The following is a 27,450-nucleotide window of genomic DNA, read 5'->3' on the forward strand; positions in this document are numbered from 1 at the left end:
ATAACCAGTTGTGTTCCTGCCTTCACTTGTTGATGCAAGATAGATGGCTACATCTCTCTCCACTCAGCCTCGAGTACCTCACTCAGCCTAAAATAACATTTGTTTTAATGGTTGTATTCAAGTAACTGAAGAAGGAAGAATTTGTATATAGTGCCTAAAAATATTTCTGTCAGTAATAACCTGAAAGAGAGTAGGAAGGAATATGTAACTTGGAAATATGCAATTTCTAATCTCTATTCCTTCTCTTATATGCATTATATGCTGTATGGAACAAAAAATACAAAGGAGATAACCCTGAAAAACTCCCTTTGGGAAGTGGAGCAGTTCCTTCTCTTTTCTGGATAGCTGTCACACTGGGAGGGAAGGACAGGTTCTGTTCAGCACTCTTTACCAAAGGTGGGGAAGAATCAAACCCAAAACAGCTGTGGTGAGGCCCATGGGAAGCCATAGGAATGAGCACAGGGTAACAAGATGCAGAAAAAATTATGGGCTAGATAAGGATCTCATGCTGCATTGTCTTTCTGTGCAGAGATTTGGGTGTAATTTTTGACCAAATTGCAAAACTGCTGCACTATTCAGGATAATTTGCAGGCTTAAGGGAGGCCCAGCACTGGAGCAGCATGTGTTTAGAGGATTTGGATCAAGGTAGATTGGCATGGAGTAATAATAAACTTATGTCAATGTCAGAGGTGCAATATTACTTAATATTTCTTTCTTTTAGAACCTTTGGCACCACTGTTCCATTTTAGTGCCAGTAAAGTTGGGTATGCTGTTTTAATAGCCTTGTTTAACCTGGCAAAGCTAGTCTTACACCTCATATCTGTCAGTTTAGCATGCAGAGGGGCAGACCTCAGAAATCTTTATGTATTTCTTACCAGAACGTTCCAGTTCTATGAATGTGGACGAGGCTGGAGGGCAAAAGTGCTGAGCTGGATGACGTCCCTCTGCTCCCAAATTTCGCCTTTCGTACAGTAGGTAGAAGTGGAGTGTTTTGTCCTCTAGGAATCTACAGACACTTAAAACCTCCAGTTATGTACTCTGAAGTAGGAGTCTCAGTGATGAAAACAGTAGCTGTTGAGACAGGAGCAGTGTACAGGGTGTAGACCTGGATCATATTAGGACAGCAGCTTGTGGAAATTCCTTAGTGGGGACTATCATGAAAGAGCACTGGCTAAAGGGGGCTAATATAATACTCTGCCTTGACTTGCTGCATAACTTTTCATGTAAAATGTTACAGTTTCCATCTTTAATAGTTTAATCTTTGTGACTGATGAAGTGCTACATGACTAAGGGCCTTAACCTACCAGCTAATTAACATTTGTAGGAAATGTCATAAAGTCTTAGTTCTCATGTAATAATTGCAATTTGTACCTGGAGTGGCTGGACTATGCACTTTAGGTGATATTGTCCAGTTTGTGTTAAATTGTGTTGCACAATTAATTGGATGCATTGCTGTTGGCTGTCTCCTAAAAAAAAGGAAATGTACATGTGGTCGGGTTAGGAGTGATTAGTGTAAACAAAGGAGTCCTACTCTTGGGCTGAGAAATTTGCACCAGTATTATTGCTTGATGCAGGCTACAAGTAGAAAGAGCAAGGATGTTGCTGATAGTACAAGCCTTTGGAATATTTTTTTTTTCCCCACAGTTTAATCAGCTGGCAGCATGTTTTCATTCCCAGGAAGGGGTCAGGGCATGACAAAGGACATTTTCTATTGACTGTGTCAAATTCTATCAGAACACTGTAAATAGGCTGCTATGTGAACTGGCATTTTACAATCACAAATCAGACATCTCGTATTTCTGGAGTCAGATGATAAATTCTGAATGAGTTGTTCTGCAAGATAGAGCAATGTTCTGACCATAGAATTAGATGTTGAAAAAAATAAAATTAGGAAGTCTTTCTGGTGTAGGATAAAAGTTTTGATGTTACAAAACTGCAGTGGTGACTATTAACTTTTGTATTATTTAAGAATTGAATCTTTAATAGTGTATGTCCATTAAGAGTACAGTGTTCAGTGTACCGAGCATTAGAAAATTGTACTTTGTTGGCTGCTAAGGCTTGTAGCTTTGCCAAATCATGGTATGCTTTTCAGAACAGTCTGAAAGTGAAATTGAATTAAATACAGTCAATTGTTCATCCAGGGTGGTGGTGTTACTGATCCAAATACATTATCAGAAAAATGTGTCCTCAGGGATTCTGCACAATCAAATGCAACTTTGGGACTGCGGGGTAACCACAAATCCCCCTCAAGCCTACCCAGAGCAACTCTTGGGATGCTCTCAACCTGTGCACAGAGACACTGAGAGCAATGTAATTTAGATCAGAAGCAGGCATCATTTTCATTTTTCTTTCACTTAATTTCCCATGTTTGTAACACATTATGTTACTAAGTTTTTACAGTTTATAAAAGATCACTAGAAATATGTGACCCAATGTACGTTCACTTAGTGAAGCCAACCTGGATGTTCATCCAGTCTAAAACCATTGTTATGAGTCTAGGTCCTTGCACATTGAAATTCAGGATCGTTATAAACTTTTCCAGGCTTTGCTTGAATGGACTGTCCTTTCCAATGAATTTGGAACCCACTGAGGCTAGAAGTCCAGAATTTTGTTGTTCTCCTCCTCTCTGTTCTCCGTGACCTGCTTGCTGCTGCTGTTCTTTTTCAAGCCTGCACTTCAAAAGGAGAAGAGGTGGATTACACACTTCTGCTTACTGGCCTATTTGAAAATAAGCACTTACCTCTGTAGGAGAAAATCACCAAATTCCTCAAACAGAGTTTGATGAGATTACAAAATTTAAAAACTTTCACGTGATGACAGTTCTGTAAACATGGTAATTTTTTTAATATCAGGTGTATTGTAAGTCTCAAGACTCTCAAGTAAGAAGAAATACTGACTGCAATTGTGCACTCTACAATAATAAGTTATTGTAGATCAAGTTATGCTAGCTGGTTTTGAGAGGATTCCTTAGATGATGAAGAGAATGGGGTGGTTGAACCTTCAGGTTTGTAGCATACACAAGTGATCCCACACACAGAGAGTCATCTGCTGAGTGTGTCTGAGCCTAATGAGGCACTTACATAAGGGTTTCACACTGCTGGTGTGACACCAGTGCTGCTGGGGGGGAAAGAAGCTGCCCTTCAGCTCTGAAATGTCAATACTAATTAACAACATTAGCTTTAAATATGATATTAAGTTTTATTCATGCTGAGAAAACAGCCAACTCCCATGCTAGGAATTTTAAGCCGTGTGAAGAGTAATATTTTCTATTTAATAGAGTTGGGGGAAGTTTCTTTTAAAGTGTGAAAGAGCTCAGTTATGTGTAGTGTGACTGGGCAAAAGGCAAGTTGTCATATTTTGGACGTTCAGTAGACCATAAAAGAATTATTTAGGGAAATTGATGGCTGCCTATATACCTGAAAAAGAATCAGGGAAAATCAGAATTGTTTAGGAGAAAAATATTTTTCTTGGAAGAAATGAAATTTCTCTCCAAAAAATGTAATCGAAGTCTACTAATTTGAATTAAATATTATAAGGGAAAGCTTTATAAGTGTAATAGAATAATTTTACATAGAGGTATCCTGCGGTCATGACTCACTTAGAAGTTTTAGCTGCTGACTGAGGGTGTATTTATGTAATTCCCTGCTCTTGGAACTGCATCTTTGAGTGGCAGCCTGGCTATTTCCCCACTGTCTCAACATGACAGATTTAGCTGGTTTTGTACCTGCCAGCAGTTTAGCACTGAATCTTTGACAACTCATTGAAATGACACAAAATCAGATCCCCCAAGAAGCAGTGAGTGGAACATAGTATTGCACAAGCCCAAAAGGCTTGTATGTCTTATTACATGCTGATGTTTTTCTTGGAAACTTTCAAGGTCCATGCTCCAGGTGAGTGATTTGTGCCAGGGAGGAAGGAGGATGGGTGGCTTCTCACCTTCAGCGACGGACAGACGTTGATGAGGGGGATTCACAGGGATTGGCACATCTCAAATCATAATTTTATGAAATGTTCCTTAGGAAAATAAATGAACCAGCTTGTTAATTATATGCAGTATTATGAGAAGACAGTTTTAAATCTGAAGTGATTCAGAAATGATGCATTTTATGTATGATTTCATCTGAGATTTATTTTTTTATATTTTGATGTGTAAAATATTCAGCAATACAGTGACTGACTAACTTATTAATCAGGATAAACCATCCTTGCCTAATCCTGAAATAAATAGATCCCACTGCCCTTGTTCACCTACTTGCTAGGGTAGGCAGTTACTCTTGATCTGCAGCTTTACCTAGTGTATGTCCAAGTTTATTATATCTGGGAGTGAAAAAGAAACATTTCCTACTAAATATAAAAAGCAGGGTTATGCATTAGCACTTGGGTTTTAGCATTTTTGTAGTATATTAAAACTCTAGTCGTCCATTGGCATAGAATCAACACCCCAATTTACACGTTGCTGGAGCTCCTTGATGTTGGCAGTTGTGCTTTCCTGGTGGTATTCCATTGCTGTTCCTCTGACTGAGCACTCTGGACTAGAGGCTCAAATACCTCAGTAAACTGGGTATTTAGTCACATTTGGAGAAGCACCACCCTTCACCTTTGAGTGGAGCTGTTACTGGCTTTATGAAATCACAAAGTTCAAAGACTCAGGAATATGCATGCAGATAAGTTTAACGGTAACAATAAATGAGAATTGTTATCTTCATACTTCTCCCTTCATATTATTGTTACCAGATGTGGCTGGAGCTAGTGGTGCCAATTTGGTCAGATTGCTTTGATAATTTTCTTGTTGCCAAGCAGTATGTATTTCTTGGTGGGAGAATCAGCAGTGGTATGTTTGAATATGAGTAGAATAAGTCCAACTTTAGAATGGAATCTGAATCTAATTCACTTCCTTCTAACACACCTGACTTTAATTTTTAACGCCCAGCCAGCACAGAGCTAAGATCAAAGTGAAACAAAGAGGAGGGGGTAAAGCAATTCTTGGGAAGTAAAAAATAAAAATGGCATAACACTGTGTAATCTTTCATATATGACAGAAATATTTGGCTTATTTACCGTTCACTTAAGAATAAATCTGCAGTAAATTTGCTAAAGGTAATTATGCCTGCAACCCTCCTTACTTATCAGGGAGAAAATCAGGCTCACTATATTTATTGCCTAAGAGAGACCTTAATTTGACAGCAGAAATCGGCATTAATGTCCCCAGAAAGGCACAGAGTCTTTTATTGCTCTGTGCTTAACCCCATGCCAAAGTGACTGTACACCATGGGAACCTCTGCATGCTGCTCTCTGTAGAGCCTTCCACTGATCTTGAGGGAGAAACTGCTAAAGGTCCACAGGAATCTGTCAAGTTTTCATCTTAATGCTTGTTGACAGGATTGGGAGGGTGTTAAAGCATTATTTAAATTTGAGTGAAGTACCTGCTGTGTCCTACCCCAAATTCTTCATTCATGTTTAAGTCTGAGATTTTGTTGTGGCTTTCATGGGAACCATAAATAGTTTGATTTGAATGTTTATTTAATATAAATCCATGATTTTTGAGATTCTTTGAATGTTGGGAGGATAGTAAACAGCTGATCATATGGGAAAAAACTTCAAGTATAGAATTACAATACAGTAATAGAAAACAGGAGTTTGTTAATTTAGTTGCAAAAGAGGTCACCTCTGTAAGCTGTCCTTGGGAGCTTGTCTTGTGTTAGATTTAAAATAATTAGATTTACAATAATTTCTTGCATGCATCTTCTTGTGTTCATCCAGGCTCATTGTTTGCACTCTTTAACTGTTACTGATTTCTATGTACCATCAATTTATGAAATGTAATATAATTCATTGTCTGTCTTGAAATTTTTGGATTGCAACACCTTCCATGAATCCTTATAAATTCCCTCAAATCCCCAAGGAGGGGATTTGAGGGAAGAAGATACATCCATGGACAGGTAGCTCTTTTCTGTCTCTGACTGTTCTGTAGCATTGAACTTGTAGCATCATTCAATCCAAACTGTCAGTAGCATCTGCCTGGGAGACACTGAAAATGGAGTTGTTGTCAGGCTATTGTAGCTTCACTGCTAAGTGATGCTCAAATTTTTTGGAGAATTTTACAGTTAAAATTAAGTGCATGTTCTTGAAGAGAAAGCCTGACATAGATTGGTAATAATTCTAATGCTTGCAGAAGTACAGAGATTGGTAATAATTCTAATGATTGCAGAAGTACAGAGATAGTCAATCTGTGTAATATATTGATACAGCCTGTAACACATTGATACAGACATCATCTCTAAAGGACTTCCAAGTCCTTGTTCTTAACTTCAAGCTCCTCACTCACCCCTCTTGTGAGGGTTTTATCCAGTGTCTGTCAAACCCCTCCATGCAGAGGGGCACTTGGCTCACAGAGTGAGCATGAAGCTCAGTGGGAGAGAGCTGCATCTGACAGCTGCTGAAACTTCTCATTGTCCAGCAAAAAACATAAATCAGAGGAAAAAAAGAACATATTTTGGTATAGTATGTCAGTGTCACTGACATTGCAGCAGCAGGTCTGTCCAGCAAAAAACATAAATCAGATGGAAAAAAAGGACATATTTTGGTATGGTATGTCAGTGTCACTGACATTGCAGCAGCAGGTTACCTTCAAATGCATCTTCAGGATTTTCCTGTAGTTGCAAAAGGGACAATGAATGTTCTTCATAGATCCTTTCATCAAAGCCTTTACAATAAATTAAAAAAAACGGAAGGAAGCAAAATGGATAAGGATGGCTAAATTGATTAACAAACTGTAGGCATCAAAGTCCTAATGAAAACTGATTCAGACAGAAAAGTATTTGTCATAGGTGCAATTTAAAAAAAATAGCTTTATTTTTGTGTAGTTGATGGTATTAGAGTGAGGCTAAATTTTGTATTTGTCATAGGTGTAATTTAAAAAAAAAAAAAAAATTTGCTTTATTTTTGTGTAGTTGATGGTATTAGAGTGAGGCTAAATTTCACATACCAGCCAGCTGGTTTTGAGGCAATACAAGATAAAGGAAATTCAATCATTTTACTTTTTAAAGGACATTTTTCATACCAAAAGCAAACTATCTTAAACACAAAACCATATCAGATTACAGATTACTTCCTATTCAGACATTTCCATAAAAGCATTGCTGACTTACCTTTGCTGCTATAGAGAAACTAAACTGTTCAGCAGATGTTGATTAAAGACGTCCAAGTTGATGCGTTTAACATTTCAGTTTAAGTTTAGTGGTGCTTTGATAGTTTATATGTCTAAAGACTGTGCCTGGCCTGCAGTAACTAATGGTGAAACTCAATATGTGCATTGTCTTTGGTGCAGCTATAGTGAGAATATTAAATTACATCTCATAGTAACAAGAATCTGAGTTCTCTGATGAACCTTTTGAACACTTCAACTCTTAATGGGTCTAAACCTATGTACATTGACCATATGTTAATTTAGAATGATTTAGAAAAGACATCTCTAAATAAGGGGGCAGGGATCTGTTATCCTTCTGCAAAAGCTTTCCTTTCATGTATTCCACTGTCTCATATATGAATATAGCTGGTTTCTGTAACCAAGGAGCTAAGGGGAAACTTTCCAATTGGAAGAATATTATTATTTCTGATTAATTGCTGCCTAACCATTTCAGCTTTGCTGCTCTGGGGTTTTTGCCTGCTTTTTACCACTGGTACTTCAGGAAACTCATATAAAATGATACCATGTGAAACTGGATTCTCCATTACAATGTTTTAAATGCAATTTTGAAGGCCAGGGTGTTCTTATAGTAGAAATAAACATAGCTGTATTAAATTCCTATATCCATTATTTATAGCAGTGAGGGAACAGGGCTGTTATTTTTACTTTCAATGTAATTTTTTTCTGCTATTACAATTTAAAAAAAAATTAATCTAAAATTAATTTCAATTTTTAGGGCATCCATCCCCCCTTTTCAACACTTCTGCCCCTTTATGCCTTAATTTGAGAATAAAGTAGTGTAAAATTTTACACTTTTCCTCTGTTGATGATGTATTAAATCATTAAGCAGAATATTTTATATGAAAATTGGAAAATAGAGAATATAGGAAATGTCCAGAAAATTTGTAAGAATGTGGAAAGAGATACTTAATTGAGGACTAAATAGGATTGAGCAGTTTTAAAGACCATACTTGCAATGTTTTTCCCTTCAGGTGTGAAATATCTGTTATTTACAAGTTCTATGCAATTAATTAATTGTTTCAAATTAGGAGCAGTACACATATCTGAAAGTTTCTCCATTAATGAATGTATCCTGGGATTTCTCTGAAACGATCAAGTAAAACTAACACAATCTGTTGAATGAGTTATCTGTCTGTACTTTTGAAGTCTTTGTACCAAATATGTTTAATATTGTCACACAGCTCTGTGTTAAAGGGATGTTGTGAAAATGTTCATATAAGGAGATACAAAATTATGGTTATAATGAAATTAAGGGCCAGATCTTCTGGTAGCATTAATTGTAGCACATTGGAATTAGGCATTTGCTATTTTTGGAATTGTGTGTGATCTGAGTTACACTGTCCTTTGCCTTTGAAACAGTGTGATGATGTTTGAATGTGCATTTATTTTGCTTTTGTCTAGACTCTTGTATCTTTTATAGCTTTGCATTGGAATCAAAACTACAGGAGTTGTTTAAATGGGAAATGTATTGAGTTTCAAATTCAAACCTTACAAAGCACATTAAATATCTCTTTAAACTTTCCAGGAAAGGAAATAAAGGTATTCTTTTCTTTCACTCAGGCTGGTGATTTAAAGAGTAACCTTAAGCCATCAATAGAAATATACAGTGGTGTTAGTAAAAATAAAACAGATATTTTTAAAGTATTACAGTGCACATATGCATAAACTAAAATATGAAAAATAGGCAAGAAAAACTGGGATACTGCAAATTATGATAGAGTTTAAATTTGGTGTCTGTTCCTTAACTGGATTGCTAATATCAAGTATATGGTATTTCAGTGGAGCAGTGACTTTCTAGATTTGAAATATTTTATTACAAATCATAATTCTGCATTGAATATGGAAAAAAAAATCCAAGAGAGCAAGAATACAAGTTAAAAAAATACTTTAGGTAATAAAAAAAAATATTGAAGTTGATTGAAGAGCGATCAAAAAACCCCCAAAAAACTGCAGTTAAGATGAGAGGGACTTATTTGGAGTGAGAATGACTTTTATCTCATGTATAACTTTATTCAGCATTTTCATTTAGAAAATATTCTTCACTGTTTTCATTAGGGAAGAAAAACCCCATCCACCTTTGAATGCAGATGAAGAAAAGGAGATGATGACTAGACCAAAAAGAAATTTTGGAGTGTTAATGCCAGGAGGCTGAAGGCAATGATTAATACAGTTTTGAAAAGTGTTTCAAATGGGATGTGGTAGTGAAAATTGCCAATATTCTGTCTGCAGAAATAATGGGTAGTGGAGCAAAAGATGATAAGTGCTCTCTAAATGACTTTTGTGTCATCCCACCTGAAAAACCATGTGTGATTTCAGACATCTCGTGGTCAGAAGAAGGATGGAAATGTGGGAGTGTCAGACAAGAAGAATGGCCAAAACCTGTCGGGTTTGGGTGTCTGTCTAAAGTCAGTAGAGCTTAGTTTTTTATTTTAACATTCTGAAGGTATAAATATCACAAATGAGGATAAATTATTTTGGACAGTGTAAATCTTAGCAAATGAGTAGCATGAAATCAGATTGACAAGGTCATCTATTAAGTGATTGGATAGCCTTCAAATGGGAAAGGAAATTGAATTATCATAGGTTTTTCATTGCTGGGGAACATAGGCAGTCCTGGAAAGGATCTTAGGGTATTACAGTATGTTCCCCTGCCCACAAGCAGGATTTGCAGGAGATTCTTACAGTGAATTAAAACATTTTTTTTTCTCTAGGGATTAAGTCAGGCTTCAAGCCTTTCCACATCACAACCTGCTCAGCCTTTTCACTTTGAAATGAAGCAGTTTGTAAGGTTTCTGCCTGTTATTCAGAACTCAAAGTTATGGCTCTTTTCTGTAATGGAAATATTTTTTTCTGGATGTGTCTCTGTTTTCCTATCTTAATAATTTTCCTAAGGATATAAAATGACTATATTGCTCTTTAATAACTGTATTTCTTTTAACAACATGTTATAAAGTGAAATAATTTACAGTAAGGTAATACGCTTTTTAATGTTTTTCTTCTAATACTTTGGATATCCAAACGAAATCTGCTTTCAGAACAGACTGGTCATCTATTTCACAGCTTATGTTGTTTTTCCTTTTCTATTACATCTATTTCCATTTCTGTATTTCTGTATTTTCAAGCACAGCACACACCATACACCTTTTGTTACTCCCTGTTCTTGTCCAGCCTTTTGATTTCTCTGTGTTCATTGCTCTGGAAACCTTCCCAAGCTACTGTCAGACTGGCTTCTGCTCTCTTTCTGCAGCCTCTTGAGGTGCCTATTCCTACTCTATTTCTTTTGTAGCTTTCATTTTCAGTGTTCCCTGTTGCCCAACACTTGTCTGTACAACTTGTCAGCCGCCTCTCTCTTCTCACCATCTGTTAACTTTTATATGAGATGTGCTGTAACTTTTCAGTCTGGACAGAGGCCCCCAGGTCTTCCCAACTGATACAGACATAGTAGGAATTACAAGATATTGTATAGGAATGACTGAAAATTGCATTCAGTGATCTGTATTAAAAGTATAAGAATGCCGAAGCAGCTTTCTTCTTTTCCTCCATGTGAATTTACATGACAGTATATTCAAGTAGATGTACTTCTCTCACTGGCATATGACATAGTGCAATAGTTTTTCATGCAAAGTCGTCATTAAAACTTTTTGTGTAAGCCAATGTAGCCTATTTTATAGGGATATATAGCAAATAGTACAAAACTGGCCATGAGTAAAATATCACCAGATGTTTTCAAGCAGCAGAAGGGTAGTATTTTTCATGGTTAACTTTGACTAGTAGTTCAGGTGCTCTCAGTGTGCTAATTGGCCTAGACTTCAAAAAAAATTCAGTAATCATCTTGTAACGCATAAAATATTGTGAGATGTAGGTACCCAACCAACCCAGCTTGAAAATCTGGCCTCATATATACAGACAGACTTTATAAGAAGCATTAGCTTAAAAATGAATGTCTGCATCCTCTTCTCATAAATGGAATTATGTGTTAGTTTTTGAATTTCTGTATTTACTATCTGGAAAATACCTATTGCATTCTGAATTACATCACAGTAAATACATATAATGAGAGCAAAAGCTTTTCAATGGATGTCTCACAAGATTGTGAGTCCTGCTTAGAAGAGTCCAAGAGTCAAGCTGTTTTGTTCAGAGAATTTATTGGCCCCTGAGGAGAAGGAGACAGAGACTGAGTATTTCCAGATACACAAGTGGATATTATCAGCCCAGGCTTCTTTTGGCTAGCTTCCTGGTGAAGGTTAATTTTAGCGTTAAGTTCCAGCTCTTTCTCAGCTTGAGTCTGGCAACAGAAGCCAAGCTTTGAGTCCAGGAGCTCCTTTCTGTGTGACAGCCTTCTCCTCTCTTGGCTTGTTTGCCCACTGACCTGCTTTTATAGCCCTGTAAAAGTATCAGCTGACTTGAGGGCAGAGCTCTTCCCTAAGCAGCCCTGGGGGAGTTTTCTTCTGCTCTCTGTATGAAAACTCAGCGCACACCTCTTTTTACTTAATGCTTGTTGATTCCTCTGAATCCTTCCTGTACCTGTACTTTGAATCCTGTAATATGGAAGGATCAAGAATCTTACAGTAAGTAAAAGTGGATGAATTCTTTCCTTCGGTGGCTGCACAATAAAACAAACATACATGCTTGTTTTGGAAGAAGAAGAGGAAAAGCTAGTTATCACTTTTGATCTCCAGTTTTAGTTGCACTTGCTTCTATTTATTGATGCAATAGGAGGCTCTCAGTTTCCATGTGTACATGAGACAGTAGATTGATGTTTCTAATAATGAAATAAAGACAATTTTTAAAAAGTCACATGTATAGGTACTGACCAGAGAATATTACTGGATATCCCAGTAAATGACATACATTTTTCCCTGCTGATCAACAGTTGATAGATTCTTTTCCTTCTTATATATTTTTTCCCTCTCTTCAAAATTATTTGGTATATGTATTTTATATTTAGGTCAAGTTCAAATCCTACTGTATTTTTTAATATACTGTAATAATACTTCATGCTTCTGTACTGTGCTATTTCCCCTGAGATTTCTCTAATCCTCAGTTGATGCATTTAACAAACTGAATCATGCAGAACCAATAATGACATGGGAAATATTTTGTGAGTATATCTTTGAATTCTACCACATACTGACTTACTTTCCTTACCATACTCTGGGAAAGTTTAATTACTGTGTAACAGCTGTTGAGAAGCTTGATATCAATGTAAATTTCATGTCTTCATTAATATAACTTTTCTGCATTTGCAGCTTTATGACTGTACTGTGGTGGATGTGTTGAGTAGACTATCAAATGAATGGATAGTCAGAGTGAACATATGGGACTAAACTGTTTAGAGCAAGAATGTCTTCTAGCTCTTAAAATACTCCTCTATTCCTCTGTTGCTTACTCTTTAGGACAGAGATTTGTTGTAAGAAAATGTGACATTTTTAGTAAGATACTATAGAAAAGCAACTCAGTGCTGTTCAGGTGGCTGAGCCACACAGCTGTGATTCTGCTGTCAGTGTTAATTACTTCATCATACTTCATTTTATGCCTTTCCCTTCTTTTTGCTTGTTCTATTTTTTTCAGTTAATTCAGTGAAAATTCTCATATCCACATATCAGCATCTGTGTAAACTTGCTTTTTTTTTTCTTTTTTGCCTTGTATTTTCTTTATGTTTGGTTGCTACTGCAGCTTTACTGTTCAATTAGACAGCAGTTAGAATTTGAAGCCTTATTTTGCTTAAACACTTTTCCTAACATCCTTCTGGCCCAAAGCACTTGCTACTTCTCTAGAGACAACATTTTTTGCATGTAAAAATCAGCAGCCAAAGGAAAAAGGAAGATGATGGTTGTGCATTGAACAAAATAGGAACCATCATGTGGTTGATAATGTAAATGAATATAGAGAATATAGTGGTTATACCTGTATAGAATATAGATATAAAAGTAATGATCAGCCATAAAATTAAGTTTTCAAATCCCAGTATTAATCTGATCAGCTGTGTGATCTTAACAGCAAAAATATGAGTTTAAAGTAGAACATGTGTTGTATTGAATTGCTGTAACACTGGGGGGAAGCAGTGCAAATGTACATCAGGAAAAATCCTCTGATTACCTTTTTTTTTGTTCTGGTTTCCTATTCTGGTCTTACCTATATTTCTGTTTTTTAAACTCGTCAAGTAGAGCAAAATTGGGAAGGATTATTTTCTTCCTGCTGGGATTAGGTTGGAAGGTGGCAGCGGGTGATGAGCAGCTCATGGCACTGCCCTGCTCCCTTGTCGTGGGGCTGGAGTGAGGGTTGAAGTGTGGGCAGTGCCTGCTCCAGCTGCTCCTTTGGGACAGTCCCTTTGCAGCTCTGCTGGGGCACTTTGAGCTGCTCCTGAAGGCAGCTTGAGGTACAAAGTCTGCAGACACACCAGTCACGTCTTGTGGAAACCTTGCAGACCTACTCAGCCCGAGACTGCTTTCTCCATGGGCACACAGCATATCCATGGCTGGAGATGTGCTTTTACGTAACCCAAAGGGCTATGTAATATTTGTGGACAGCTTTAAAAGTACCTTTACTGTCTGTGATTTGGTAATCCAGTAGGACTGAGCTGGACATATGCTTTGGGCTGTCTAGAGCCTCTGGTGTCGAAGAAAGCCTCGTGGGGCAAAATAACACAAGAATATAAAGCTAAAAAGTACTATTGAACCATGATTACTGAAGTAATCTGAAGTAACTAAAATGCTGCTGTATTACTTCAATTTGTAAAATATAAATTTGCAAGGTAGTAATAGGAAGACACTTTGGAAATATTTTAAATTGAGAACACATTACACAATAGGCAGCTATCAGGAAGAAGTGTTATTCATAATCAAGCACTTTAGTGGATATTGGATCTGCTTATGGAATCCAAGAGTATTTTATCATGTCATTATAAGATTAACAAGTTTTTTTCCAGTTACATTTCCAGATGAACATATTCAACTGCAAGCAGCAACCCCCTATTTTATAATATTTTAAGGAGTTTTGTATTATAGGACAATTTTTTGACATAGCATTTATTTTAATTTTTGCAATCTAAAAGCATGTGATATTTTACTTCTGAAAAAATATTCCTAGTTAATGTTTTTCCATCTACCTGCTTAAAAGAAAGAAAAAGTGAACATTACTGGCACAGGTTGAGGAAGCACTTTTGGGGCAGTCTCTTTCAAAGGCAATCCGCAGTGTCAAACTGTTGAAGCAGAATTTGTCCTTCAATGGGCTCATTTTATTATTGGAAATTCTGTTTAAACTAAGAATTGCATTTAGCAAGTATTGTGACTCTAAGGAAAATTTCCTCTCTCACTCCATAGGCTGAAACTTGAAACAGCTGCTGTAGAGCCTGTTAATTTTCAAATATTTTGCCTGATAAGATATTTAATAATTGTACACCATTTGGTTAAAAAAAATTGCTAAAAGTCAATATTGCTCTCCAAAACTATACCTCTGTATTAAGTCTACTATTACTACTCAGTAATATTTTTACAATCATGGTAGAGTGAAATAATTTCATTTTTTCTGGTTGTTTCATTACAATTAAGCATGCACACATTCACAGACACCATAAGGAGATGTTGGGATGTCTGCAGACATCTGTTTTGCTGAGTCACTACCAAAGCTGGTTTCATGTTCTGGGACATCCTGAGATGTTTCTGGAAAGGACCATATGAGCCAGAACATTTACCATGAGTCTTACTAATAAAAATAAATTGTGTGTAAGTAGCCATTTAGTTTTATGTTTGAACTAGGCCTGTTTTTTTCTGTTTTGATTAATAGTTACATTACTTTTGTCTTTTGCTATCTATAAGGCAGAAGCTAAAGTCTGAAAATGAATACTGAGTTTTAAAGTAGTCATAGATAATGCTCATGTTGGATGAATGCTGCTTATTAAATCCCCTTTTCTTTAGAAGAAAGAAGTTTAGAGTAGACTCTAAGAGTACTTGGAAAATTGTTTGGTAGGATTCAATTTCTTAAAATACAAAGACTTTTTTTTTGTAATTAATGCAAATGATACATACAAAAATTTTGTTTTCTAGGTTTCAATTTTAAATTTATATAAAACTAAACTTATGTTATTGATCTACTTCACTGGAATTGACTTGGTCTGCACTTCAATATGACAAAAATCTCGGAGACTTCTGTAGAACTTTAGAATAGTGCAAAATGAACTTTTGGAGTAAAAAACCCCATTGTTACAAAATACGTGTTGTCCGAGTTATTGAAAACTCAAATACAGAGAAGAGAGGGAAGTACTTGCTGCTAAGTGTAAATGTATGGCTTTATGCTTTTTTTAGCTAGGACCAAGAAGTCTTAGATAATTGCTCTCTTCCAGGTTCTTAAATTCTCTTATACTTTAATGCATATCTCTGAAGGCAAATTATTACAGCATGGAACATTTTCTTTGATTATATAATTTTCTTGCAAGTTCCTTAGTACAGTACCTTAATTTTGACAATGAAGGGAGTTTTCTTTTGAGAACTTAGGTTACTGGAGACTTTGAAAGCCTGTCTGTGGGTGAGATTTAATTTAATCCCTTGAGTATTTAATAAGCATTCCTGAGACTGTCGCCAAAAGGTGACAAGATTAGCACTTGAGGTTTATTGACAGGATGCCTCATAGGAAAGACATTTATCTGTAAGGGTATTGTTTTAAAAGAAGGAATAAAGTCTGGGTTAAGCCCTGGGAATATACACACTTTTTGAAATGCAGAAAGAATAGAGCACTTTCTTTTCATCCTGGCACAGGGACATAGCAGTTTACAGAGGTAAGAAATGTTGACAAAACTTCACAGTGACTAACTTCCTATCAGAAAAAATAAGTGCTTGAGGATTAAGGAGGTCTTGACAGTCCCTGCCATAAACTGAATTTCAGGCATGCTCAAAAGTCATTATTCAATAATAGAATTGTATTCTTACATAAATGCTTGTACCCAAGTATATATGTGTGTGTTGGAGGATGACAGAGGTTACCAGAGGGTTTGTTGTTTCTGGATTTAAAAATCTCAGTAAGAACTAAATAATATCTTGCGTTCCAAGATTTTAGCATGTGAGACCTCTCAATCTCTTTGTCTCCTGTAATCTTGTTGAGAGAACTCTGTGATTAACTGGTCATAAAGTCTTGTCTGCATCAGTAGGTCTTGGCTAATCCTGTGCCCATCCCAAAGAACAAATACTCTGTGGTACTGATTCTGCTTTAGTATAGCCCAGTGTGGTCCTGTTCCCATCAAAGTTTTTCCTTCAGGTTTATATAGCACAAATAGAAGAATAATTAGATCCTTTCCTCTTATTTTATCTATGGAATATGTATTGAGTGACTTATTTTAAAGCAGTTGTGATTCAATGGGGATGTTTTTAATTTGCTGCCTGTTCTCTTTTACCTCTGAGGAAAGAATTTTGTAAATGCTGAATAATTTTAGAACATGTTTTCTTGGTTAAGGGTTGGCTCATATTTTCAATTAGTTTTAAGAGGAAGGAAATCGTGTAAATGCTGTGGAATTCAGATAAGCACTGTGCATAGGAAATAAGTACTTTAATTTAGGGTGCCTAGAATTGGTAGGTCAAGCTGATGATAGTAAAGGACCAGATCTTAACTTTGTTTCAAAGAACATGTAATCAATATTCACTCCTGTTTTATTTCCCTTTTACTTGAGAATTCGTTTTGGTGAAGCTGAAATGTGCAATTGCTTAAGTATTCCACAGGGTGTCATGAGGTAGTTGTTGGAATCATTAATACTTGGATGAAATAAAGAAAGAAACATAGTGTGCAGTCCTCTGAATGCCAGTTAATGTAATTTTAGATGTGACTAATACAGATGCCATAAAATAAAAAGTTCTTAACTCATTAACACGTGTATCATGTTTCTGTATCTGTATAAAATATACACACGAAGAAAAATATTGCAAGAGGTCATTCACAAGAGTAAGCTATTCTATGTCAGGTCTTCCCAAAAAGACCTTTCTATATATTCCTTAGTATTTTATAGTTTACACAGCAAGTGGAATCTTTGGCTCATAGCAGTAATCTGATATACCAAGCAATGTATATATTAAAAAAACAAAAAGGAAAAAGAAAAAAAGTACAAGAATTCTATTTGACATACTATAGAGAATTTCTAATTGAATTGTGCTCCTCCAAATTTACTTTCAAATTTTGTTTTAATTTTTATTTAACTTATTTTAAAATTTAATTTTTTGAAAACACACTTTATTCAGGGCACACAGCTGTACTGTGGATTTTATGACTTGTTAATTGTAGATATATATGATGTCAAAACTTCAGGATTTTTTCTCCCACACTTGTATAATGTAGTAGGAGGAGAATTTTTCCCAAGGTGTGCCCCAAATTGAAGTGTATTTGATTATGGTGGTACGTTCTTGCATATGGAGATCAAATTTTTATTGATGTAACTGTTGACTTCTGCAGAGCTGCACATGTATTGAATTCACCTTCACATTTGTAAGGAAATCTTTAAAGTCATTGTAAAAGCTTCTGCTTCTGTTAAAATCTGAGTTGCTTTAAATGGAAATGTTGGCTATGTGAAAAAAAATTACTTTATAAAATTAAAAGGAAAACTGAATTAATTTCAGTAGCAAGAGAATGTGATCAAACTGAAAAAATCACTGATGAAAGTAAGAATTTGAATATCTGTTGACAATAATAATTTGTCTAATGTTGACAATGTATTTAAAACCCATTTTGAACAAATGATACTTCATGGATTTTGGCATATTTTCGTATATTATCTGAAGTGGCATACTAAAATAACAGACCAGTTAATTTTCTTGTTACTATTTATTTGTGTGAAGTCTTAAGTAACAAATCTTGGGTTTGTGCCAGTTGGTGCATAATAATGAGTGGCACGGAGAGTGCAGGATGGAGTGAGAGGGATTCTTCCAACAGACAATTACTGAAATTTTACACATCTGACATTACACTCCCCCCGCATTCTGCCCAGAGGTCACAGTGCCTTACAGCCACAGAAGGGGATTGCCATCACAATCAGAAGCTGAGTGCTTTTATTCACATTTACTTCCAAAGTCCACATTGCTTTGTGGACAACTTGTTGTGCAAAACCTTTGTGATTTAACTCTTCCTGAATTAACCTCTATAAATCGTGACAGTGTGCTTACAGCTACTTGAGCAATATGTTCAAATACTTTCTAGATGAGGAACCAGTTTTATTTAAAGAAGTTAAAATATCCAAAATAGAGTGACATGTTTAAATTTTCATGGAGGTGAAGAAAGTGAATGCAAGTGGTGCCCCTGGAGATTTTTTTGTTTGGTTGTTTTTGAGTTTGACTTTTTTAAGAATAAACATCCTCATCTCTGCCCAGCTTAGTTTTCCTTACGGCAAGGCATCATGGAAGAGATTTTTAGATAGGCAGGATATAATCTTTCTTCTTCCTCATTTTAAGGCTCACTCAAATTGGTTTGCCTCACCCTTTCTTGGTCCTTCTTATTGAACTAGAATAATCTGAAGGGGTAATTCCAGACATACTTTGAATTACTGAGATAACGCAGTACCTTAAACGAGAGTGATTAATATCAGCAAATAGTTAAATAATAAAATACCTGACTGCAGTGAGATTTTCCCTTTATTTTATTGGAAAATTATACTTCAGCAAAAGAAATCAAGATGGAAAGGACCGAAGTTTAAAACTGTTGGTGGCATAGCAGTTACAAAGCTGGCAGTGTAACGAGGCACATGTATCATATATGTGATGTGTGTGCACTCAGCACCCAAGTCCCCTCTTGGTTATGACAAGGTTGATGATTATTGTAATGTTTTTATTTACAGATTGAAAAGTGTACCATATATGTGATGTGTATGCACTCAGCACCCAAGTCCCTCTTGGAACGTTATGACAAGGTTGATGATTATTGTAATGTTTTTATTTACAGATTGAAAATCTACAGGAGCAACTTAGGGACAAAGACAAGCAGCTAACTAATCTGAAAGACAGAGTGAAGTCGCTGCAGACGGATTCCAGTAATACAGACACAGCACTGGCAACCTTAGAGGAAGCTCTGTCAGAAAAGGTAATGTTTTCTCATGAAAACCTTCATGTGCTGCTCTTGTGGGTGAAGTGTGTGCAGAAAATGTGCTTCTGAGTTGGCCTCACATCTCTCCCAAAGGCTAGGGGCCTTGTCAGGGGAGCAGGTGGCTTGTTCTGGTAGGATGAGCAGGAATGACTGTCAGGGGATGAACTGACACAGAACTTGGAGGGCAAGGAGTGATGTCCTTTGGGTGCTTATGGAGAAAATGGCCCAGGACACGGGAGATTTTGCCTTAGCCAATGAGGTGAGTGATTAGTCCCTGAAAGAACTGAAAGGCATTGGTCACCAGACTTAAAGAAGGTAGAGTTTGGGGCATTTTTCTGTCTTTGTGATCTTGATTATCCTGTTCTTTGGCCCATTAAGCAGGGGCCAAGAGCAAGTGGCTGTACCAACTGTTACCTTGGCTTGCTGTGAGCACTACTGGCTTCCTACACTTCTTTTTTCAGGGAAACTGTTTCATTAAAAAAAATATTAAGCATTCCTTTTTTTTTTTTTTTCCTTTACAAACTCTCTGCCTTTAATTTGAAAATACCTAGGAGAAGGGATAAATCTGAACTGTTTAAATTAGTGGCAACATTCCTACCAGTTTCAGTGAGGTCAGGTTTCTTCTTTCAGTTCGCTTTGAGTACGAGGTAGTGCAAGTGAATTTATATGCCAAAAAAATTAGTACAAATACCCACATTTCTCAGCTCACAGATCTTAATATATACTACTTAAATGTGAACACTAAAGTAATATGTGCCATTCTGCAGCGTGTAATCCTATGAAGGTATTTATGACTGCATATGACTTGAAAATGCTGCTGTGGTGTTGGCACTGACACATACACTGTTAATGTCAGATTTTTTTATTTCTTGTGTGTTTAATTGATTTCCTAGCATTTGCTTGGTCAACAACAGTGAAAAAAAGTTGTTCTTGGTATTGATTCAAGTGGATAAGCATTTAGTTATACAGTAAAATTACACATTTCTGTAATCTTTCACTGGTAATCTGGACACAGTGTTCATGAATTTCACAGCGTGTTAATAAAAAATAGGCAGAAAGTACTTTTTAATCTGTTTTCTCTCCTTGTAAACTATCTTTTCTGGATTAGTCACTTTCCCAAAATGCCTGTAGAGGCAGCTGAGGGTTTTTTAAACCAGTCATTTGGGAAGCAGAGTGACTGTCACAGTGGAGACTTGCATAGGAGTAGGAGGTAAAGCAACACTGCTGAGTTAGGATTCAATTAGGGTTTGAACAATGGGGTGCTTGATCTGAGAGCATGAGCCACAATGAGAAGGTTTCCAAGGTAAATCTCTGCAGGATTTTGATTGTTGTACAGGGAAATCACCCTCAATTTCTTTTCCATTATAAGTCCCTTGAAGGCCACTCTAGGAAGGGCAGATTTTTTGAAGTCAAGGGTGATTTCTGGGATGAACTTACACACTGAAAGAAGCTAGTAGCCATCCTCTAGAAATTCCAAATGGACAATTACACCTGGCTTTTTTCTGTCTTCTGGCAGCTAAATACTTTGACAGTCTCTGTTTACACATGTGCCTCATTCCTTTCTCCAGCTTCTCAATTCCTCCTGACTGCTCTCAGTACTTATGCAGTAGCATTCTTCAGACCTACAGACCTTATCAATAGTTATTAAATATTTCCACTGGAATACTGGGAGAAATATGGGATAGAGGTTTGTCCAAATGGGACAGAACAGGAACCTTTAGTGAGTTGTTTACTAACAAGTGCATCAATATAAGTACTTTTATCAGTTCAGTATGTAATGCTGTCAAGAAAGGATGATGTTTTCATTTAAGAATACCTGGTTTCCATTTCCATGGAAATGCATTGTTTGCATCCTTTGTTTTTCTTTCTAGAAATTGTATCAGACCTACTTGTCAACTAAGTAATTTTGTGTTTGTACTCTGAGATTAGGCTGTTTTTTACATTATGTTAATTCTTTGTCCATTCAATAGTTTTTAGAATTTTAATTAAAAGATAGTGAATAAAATTCTTTGAGACTGTCATGGGAAGCTCTTTTAAAACAGAAATAAAATTTATTCATACAAGTTTAGCTGACCACAAGTTACTGGAATCTGACTGAATTGCTTTTCTTAGCATCTATAGGAAGAAAAAAATTAAAACATGATCATATGATATTAATGAATTATAAAGCTGTTTTTAAAGTCCAAAACTCAAATGTTTTCCTGCAGCTTTCTTGAAAATACATAGATTAAGATTTTGGCTCTGAATTAGAAAACGTGTTTGCTTATTCCTTATAAAAATAGATTTTTCCAAGTGTCTGTCTCTTGATTTTCTTTCCTATTTAGTGATTAGGTATCTTGGGAAGGCTAAATGAGAAATTAATGTAGCTATAATAAAACAAGGTCAAATTTTCCGTCTTTTAATCTTAGTATTTTTCTGATGATATTGCTGGTGTGATTTTTCCTCTTGTCAGGAATCAGGAACAAATCAACTTCAGTCACATTTGAGTTCATTTTGGAATTAAGCTGCAGAAGATCTTCATTCAACTATTTATCCCTAATTTCAGAGCCACCCCGAAGCACTGAAAATTTGTAACAACAACAATAAGGATTACATTCCAATTAAAAAAGAAAAAAAAGTTTGAAAATCAGACTATGCAAAGTGCTATCAGCTGCCTTGATGTTATAACAAGAAACTTTTCAAAGAATATCTCAGCTCTTGGACTGGCCCAAAGCAGCTCAAGAGGTTGCTTTCATGAAGCTGATATTTATAAAGTTGGTCCTACTGTAGCAGCATACAGCAGATAAGCAATGGAGTATGTCTGATAATGGAGCTATATGCTGGGGCAATTCAGTTCCTGCTTCTGTGATAAAGTGCAAATAGATTAGACCTGTGAGGTCCCAGATTAGTGCATAAGGAAAGCTGCCCAATGAAAACAAGACTGAAACAAGAACACATTGTTGGGATTTCTGCAAGTTAGCTGTTACTCAAGCAAAACATGGTTTATTAGGGCCTTTTAACACGGTTTTGACATCTAGCCTTATGCAGCTGACAGATAAATTAGTCTTCTTTTGTGATTGACTGAGAAAAAAATATACTGTTCATTAAAAAGATGAAATAGTGTTGTGTTTAATTTGTTGTAGATGAAAAAAATCATTTGGGTAAATAAATCTTCAAGAAGGAATTGGTAAAAAATTAATTCTCAATATAACCCGGTGGAATCTGAATGTTTATGATTATTAAAGTATTCTACATTATGGAGGCTGGCATCGTAATATTAATATTCAAAGTATTAAGAATTTAAATTGTTTGTTATTAGGAATAAACCTGCAGTTATTTAGTGTCATAAGTTTAGATTGGAAGGATGGTAAAGATCATCACCTAGTTCCAACCCTCTTGCTGTGGGCAGGGACACCTTCCATTAGACCAGGTTGTTTCAGCCCTCAGATCTTCCTGGCCCTCCTTGGGACCCTCTGCAGCACATCTGTGTCCTTGTGAGGGGCCCCAGAGCTGGATGCAGTTCTTCCCCAGGTGGGTGTCAGCAGGGCAGGAGTGATGAGTCACCTCCCTGCCCTGCTGGCCACGCTGCTTTGGATGCAGCCCAGGAACACAGGTGCGGTTCTGGGCTCTGAGTGCTCGTGGCGGAGTCATGTTGAGCTTTTTGTCACTGTACACAGCCAAGTCCTCCTCCTTTTGGGCTGCTCTGCTCAGCCTAGGGTTGCCCTGACCAAAGTGCACGACCTAAATTATGTTGCTTCTACTGCCCCCACAACTGCCACCACTCAGTGATACCAGTAGTTCTCCTGATACTCTGCTTAAAGACCTGCTTCCAACTGAAATGCAGTTCCAGTGGTTATTTCATTGTACCCTAAGTATTTTTCTCTGATTGGTATTTGCTTCCTTCAAGTATTGGTGAAATGTGATTTTATAGACCATAATCAGAGGTTAACGAAACCATACTACCGTGTCTGCTTTTTCCATTTCACCCTTTGAATTAATGACCCAATCAGTGACTGGTGATTGTCAGCAAACCTTGAAATAGTTATTGGAAATCAGCAAAATACGCAGAAACATGGCTGAGTTTAAAGATCTGTGGGGTTACTGTTAATTAGACAGAGAAACATCTTCCTTTGGGTTTCTTAATTTGTATCTGGGTACTTTTTCTGTGTCTTGGACAACTGTTTTTTTGACATCTCAAAATATAACGTGTAAACTGTAAGTTACTGATAGTTAGCAAGTGGCTGATTAGATCTGGAACTTTGATGTCTTATTGCAAGCACTGTAGAGTACTAACAAAATTGAAGCTGAGTAAACTGGTCATGGCCTCTGAGGAAACTATTAATGGCTTGTTTTGAACTTATTTTCAAGATTTCAAACACTTATGAACACAGGAAATATATTATTGAAGTAAATATCTTTCCACACCTATCACAAAACTCAACATACTCCTATCAGTATAGCTCTTTAATGAAGTTCCTGTACTGTGTTACTCTTATCAAGTATTTAAAAACTTGATCTTATGATTTTGAAATCTAGAGAAATCTTGCATTGACTTTAATGCCATCAACTCAATCATCCTCTGCTTCTGCAGGTTTTTTTTTTAATAAGTGCTACATAATGTAAACAAATTTAATGTTGTATTTTCTTAAAATTATTTCCAACTTTTCTGCTTGGCAATTCTTTTCCTTGTTAGGAAAGAATAATAGAGCGTCTGAAGGAGCAAAGGGATCGAGATGACAGAGAAAGACTTGAAGAAATTGAATCTTATAAAAAAGAAAACAAGGACCTGAAGGAGAAAGTTAATGCTTTACAAGCTGAACTGACAGAAAAAGAGGTCAGTCTTTTCTTAAAAACTGCTCTTCTATCTATGTCATTATGATGAAAGAAAGTGCATTAGGATTACTCTTGAGTCCTTTCAAGTACTGAAATTCTGCCACTTCAGTGTTCAGCTTCAGAGCTGCTGTTTTCTTAAGCATTCTTCACAGTCCTCATTTGTACATAAAATATTACTGCAGTTTTTACATAGTTGTGCATTATAATCTCTACTTTGTCCTTTACCTAAGCTTCCACTAGGCTCAAATATTTCATTGCTGCTCCTGTTTTTGTTTGTCAGTTAGAGAAATAGTTTTCAGTGTGTTTGTACCTCCAGAATATGATGTGAACTCGTCCGTACTATGAATGTCTGTGTTTCACTGCATGCCAGCTCCTGTGGTTCCAGCTGTATGCACAAAATGGTGTCTTTTGCTATCAATGCTTATCTTTGAGTCACCTCTCTTTGGGGGAGGGGGAACAGGATCCAGGTGATTGCTAAGTTGGCAATGAGTTAGTGTCCTGGTCACTAGGAATTAACCTTTTACTCTTGGTCGTTTTCCAGTCTAGTTTAATCGATCTCAAAGAACATGCATCTTCATTGGCATCAGCAGGGCTGAAAAGAGACTCCAAACTTAAGTCTTTAGAAATAGCCATAGAACAAAAGAAAGAAGAGTGTAGTAAGTTGGAAGCACAGTTGAAAAAGGTAAGTTCCATCTTAAACAAACAATCAGCAAAACAAAAAATCAGCATCCCATACCCTCATTTTGCAATGATGAGCTTATTTACTCTTCTGGAGTAAATCTAGAATCTACCATCCTATGCTGTTTGCTGATGCTTGCATCAAGTACTGCTTTTTCTCAAGAGGTTTGTACCAAAGCCACCAGTGAGCCTCAGAAATTGTCCTCAGTACCACTATGAGGGAATTCTGAGAAGCTGCAACAGATAGATGAGCTGAGAGCAGGACACTGGGGGAAAAGGGCAGAAAGGAATTATCAAGCCAGCAATTTATATGTGTGTGAATTAACACCACTTTTAGAAGTAAACTGAAATGTTTGCAGGATGAGGAAAAAATTAAAAGCTTGTCTAAGAAATGCTGGATTTCCTAATTAAAAAAATCAGCTTCTAAAATGAAAACTCTAGCTAGGTTTTATTTTGATGTATTTTTGGCTTTGTTGGTGAACACATGTTTGTGATAATTAAGCAAAATAATCAAAAGTTTATATCAGCTGGCAATTTAGTATTTCTATTCAGCAAGAAGTGGAAGCAAGCATTTAAAGGAAAATGTACAAACCCTGTATTTTATTACATGGTTTTACTTAAATTGCTGCAATAAACTAGATTTTGCTTAAATGATTTGCAAGTGTTTTGATACCATTGTTTCTTTGACCTTTCTCTGTGTTGTAGTAATGTCTGCTCTCGTTGTTCTCATTATGTATTTGATGGGGTCAGGCATTATGTTTGCCTTCTGCAATTCATGACTAAGTGTACATCAAGTGTTTTTTTTTTAATATTGATATTGTTTTTGATTTTCTGATAATTAATATTTGTTCTGTGAATGTTATCAATGTTAGCATAATATTCTGACACTCTTTTTACCCAGGTTGAGTAGTATCCTGCTCAGATTAAGCATTGTTTCAATAGCCTGACCTGTGAAGAAGGTATTGCAAATTATAAAGGATACCAGCGTGTAAACCTTATACTTGCATTCTTTCTCAATTCAGAATGAATATGTGCGGTTAGGTGTCTGCATTAGATCTTTAGTTGAGAGGAGGGGAAGCTTTTTTCAATAAACATATACAAATGGAAACACAAATAATTTAAATGGCTGATACATTAAATATGCTATTGATGGTAAAATTAAAATCTCAAAAAAAAAAGGTTTATCTGGGAAGTCATTTAGTTTGCTTAGCTTGTTAGAATAAATGTTTGTTTACTTTGCACTCCCCTTCTACAGATACTTTATTACAATCTGAAATGTATTTTTTTCCTTAATTTAAAAAACTACAGTTAAAAGAGCCCTGGAACACAGATCACTTAAAAAACCCTCATCAAAATCCTCTTGAAGGACTTGAAATCCTAAATCAATCATTTATGGCTGTATATAAACACATCATACAGTCATGGAAAAAACAAGCACGTAAAGTCAGAGAGTGTCTGGGATGTCTTTTGTATAAAAAGGGAGCATGTTTCTTGTGTATAAATACAAACAATTATTGAATGAAAGTTAAAAACATAATAGTTTTATTATATCATAAATACAGCATAAAGCCCCAATGGAAATTCACCCACCATTTGTAGGAGACCAGGTATTTCCACAATAAAATGCAGTTACAACCTTCTTTCTGGGCATGCTTAATTGAACAGAAACAGTGACTGTTAATGACAGTAGACTCCAAACAGTCATTTTCAATTCACATTTTCTTTAATGAAATACTTTATGTTCAAACCTGTAAATACCCTGCGTTAAAAGTAATTGGTCCCCAGAAAAATACCTGCCCCGTGTTCTCACTGCCCAGGCAAGTGAGTGGAACAGAAACCTGGGTCACTCTTGCACATGTCTGCGTCAGAGGAGGAGGGGACAGCAGGAGGGTCATAAATGAACCCATGTGTCCCATGAGTGTGCTCACGTGTGAGCATCAACCTCTGCAGGGGCAGAGGCATCTGGCACAGTTTGCTTCTCCCTTTCCAAACCCACTCCAAGGGGCTGGCTCCTTGAAAAAATTCCAAGTAGCTCACACAGTAGTCCTCTCTAAAAATATCATGGAGGAGGTACTTTCTTATGCTGCTGTAAAATAATTATAGTTCAGAGTTGATGTGTAAGTTTTAGAAATTAAGCTGAGAAATATGAAGATAGTACTCTGTGCGTGCTTGCTGGGAGTTAGTTTTGCATGAGCACTAATAGTGCTAAGTGCTATGTCTGAAGGAAAATGTGCACAAGGGGCAAGTCCAAAGTAAAATTGTAAATAAAAAAATAAAAACCACAACTGGAGTTTCTCCAGCTTTTCCTGCCTTTTTTTTTTTTTTTTTTTTTTTTTAGACAATAGGATTCATTTATTGATAATAAAGATGGATTTTACTGGATCTGATTAGATCCAAATATTTTTTAGTACCACATATCTGGATTTTCTGCATTGCAGCAAGAAGAAATATGCTGATTCTAAACCCATGATTTCACACAGTAGGCACATGTCAAAAATAATGAAGAGGATAATTGTACAAAGTAATTATTCCTGTGACTCTGCTATATTTTGGTATAAAAAGTAATGTTTTAAGTTATGGACATGCTTATTGAACACTTTGTGACAAATACTATGGATTGAAATTCACAAAAAAATTTAAAAGAAAAAATTCTGAATACCAGAGAATGGTCAATGCTTTTTTCCCAAAATTCCATAGATTTT

At 36.2% G+C, this 27,450-nt stretch overlaps 1 protein-coding gene across 1 annotated transcript in view; it reads left to right on the plus strand.

The window, feature by feature from the left end:
- The window catches only part of ERC2 (ELKS/RAB6-interacting/CAST family member 2), a 283,355-nt gene that overhangs the window by 115,271 nt on the left and 140,634 nt on the right, over positions 1-27,450 (plus strand). The window contains exons 8-10 of the mRNA XM_041425936.1: positions 19,118-19,255; positions 23,931-24,071; positions 24,612-24,752. Coding sequence (XP_041281870.1) covers positions 19,118-19,255; positions 23,931-24,071; positions 24,612-24,752 — 420 coding nt within the window. The remainder of the gene's footprint in view (positions 1-19,117; positions 19,256-23,930; positions 24,072-24,611; positions 24,753-27,450) is intronic.

This window comes from Onychostruthus taczanowskii, unplaced genomic scaffold (genome assembly GCF_017590055.1).
Source record: "Onychostruthus taczanowskii isolate IOZ18803 unplaced genomic scaffold, ASM1759005v1 scaffold9, whole genome shotgun sequence".
In the NCBI taxonomy this organism is placed as follows: Eukaryota; Metazoa; Chordata; class Aves; order Passeriformes; family Passeridae; genus Onychostruthus; species Onychostruthus taczanowskii.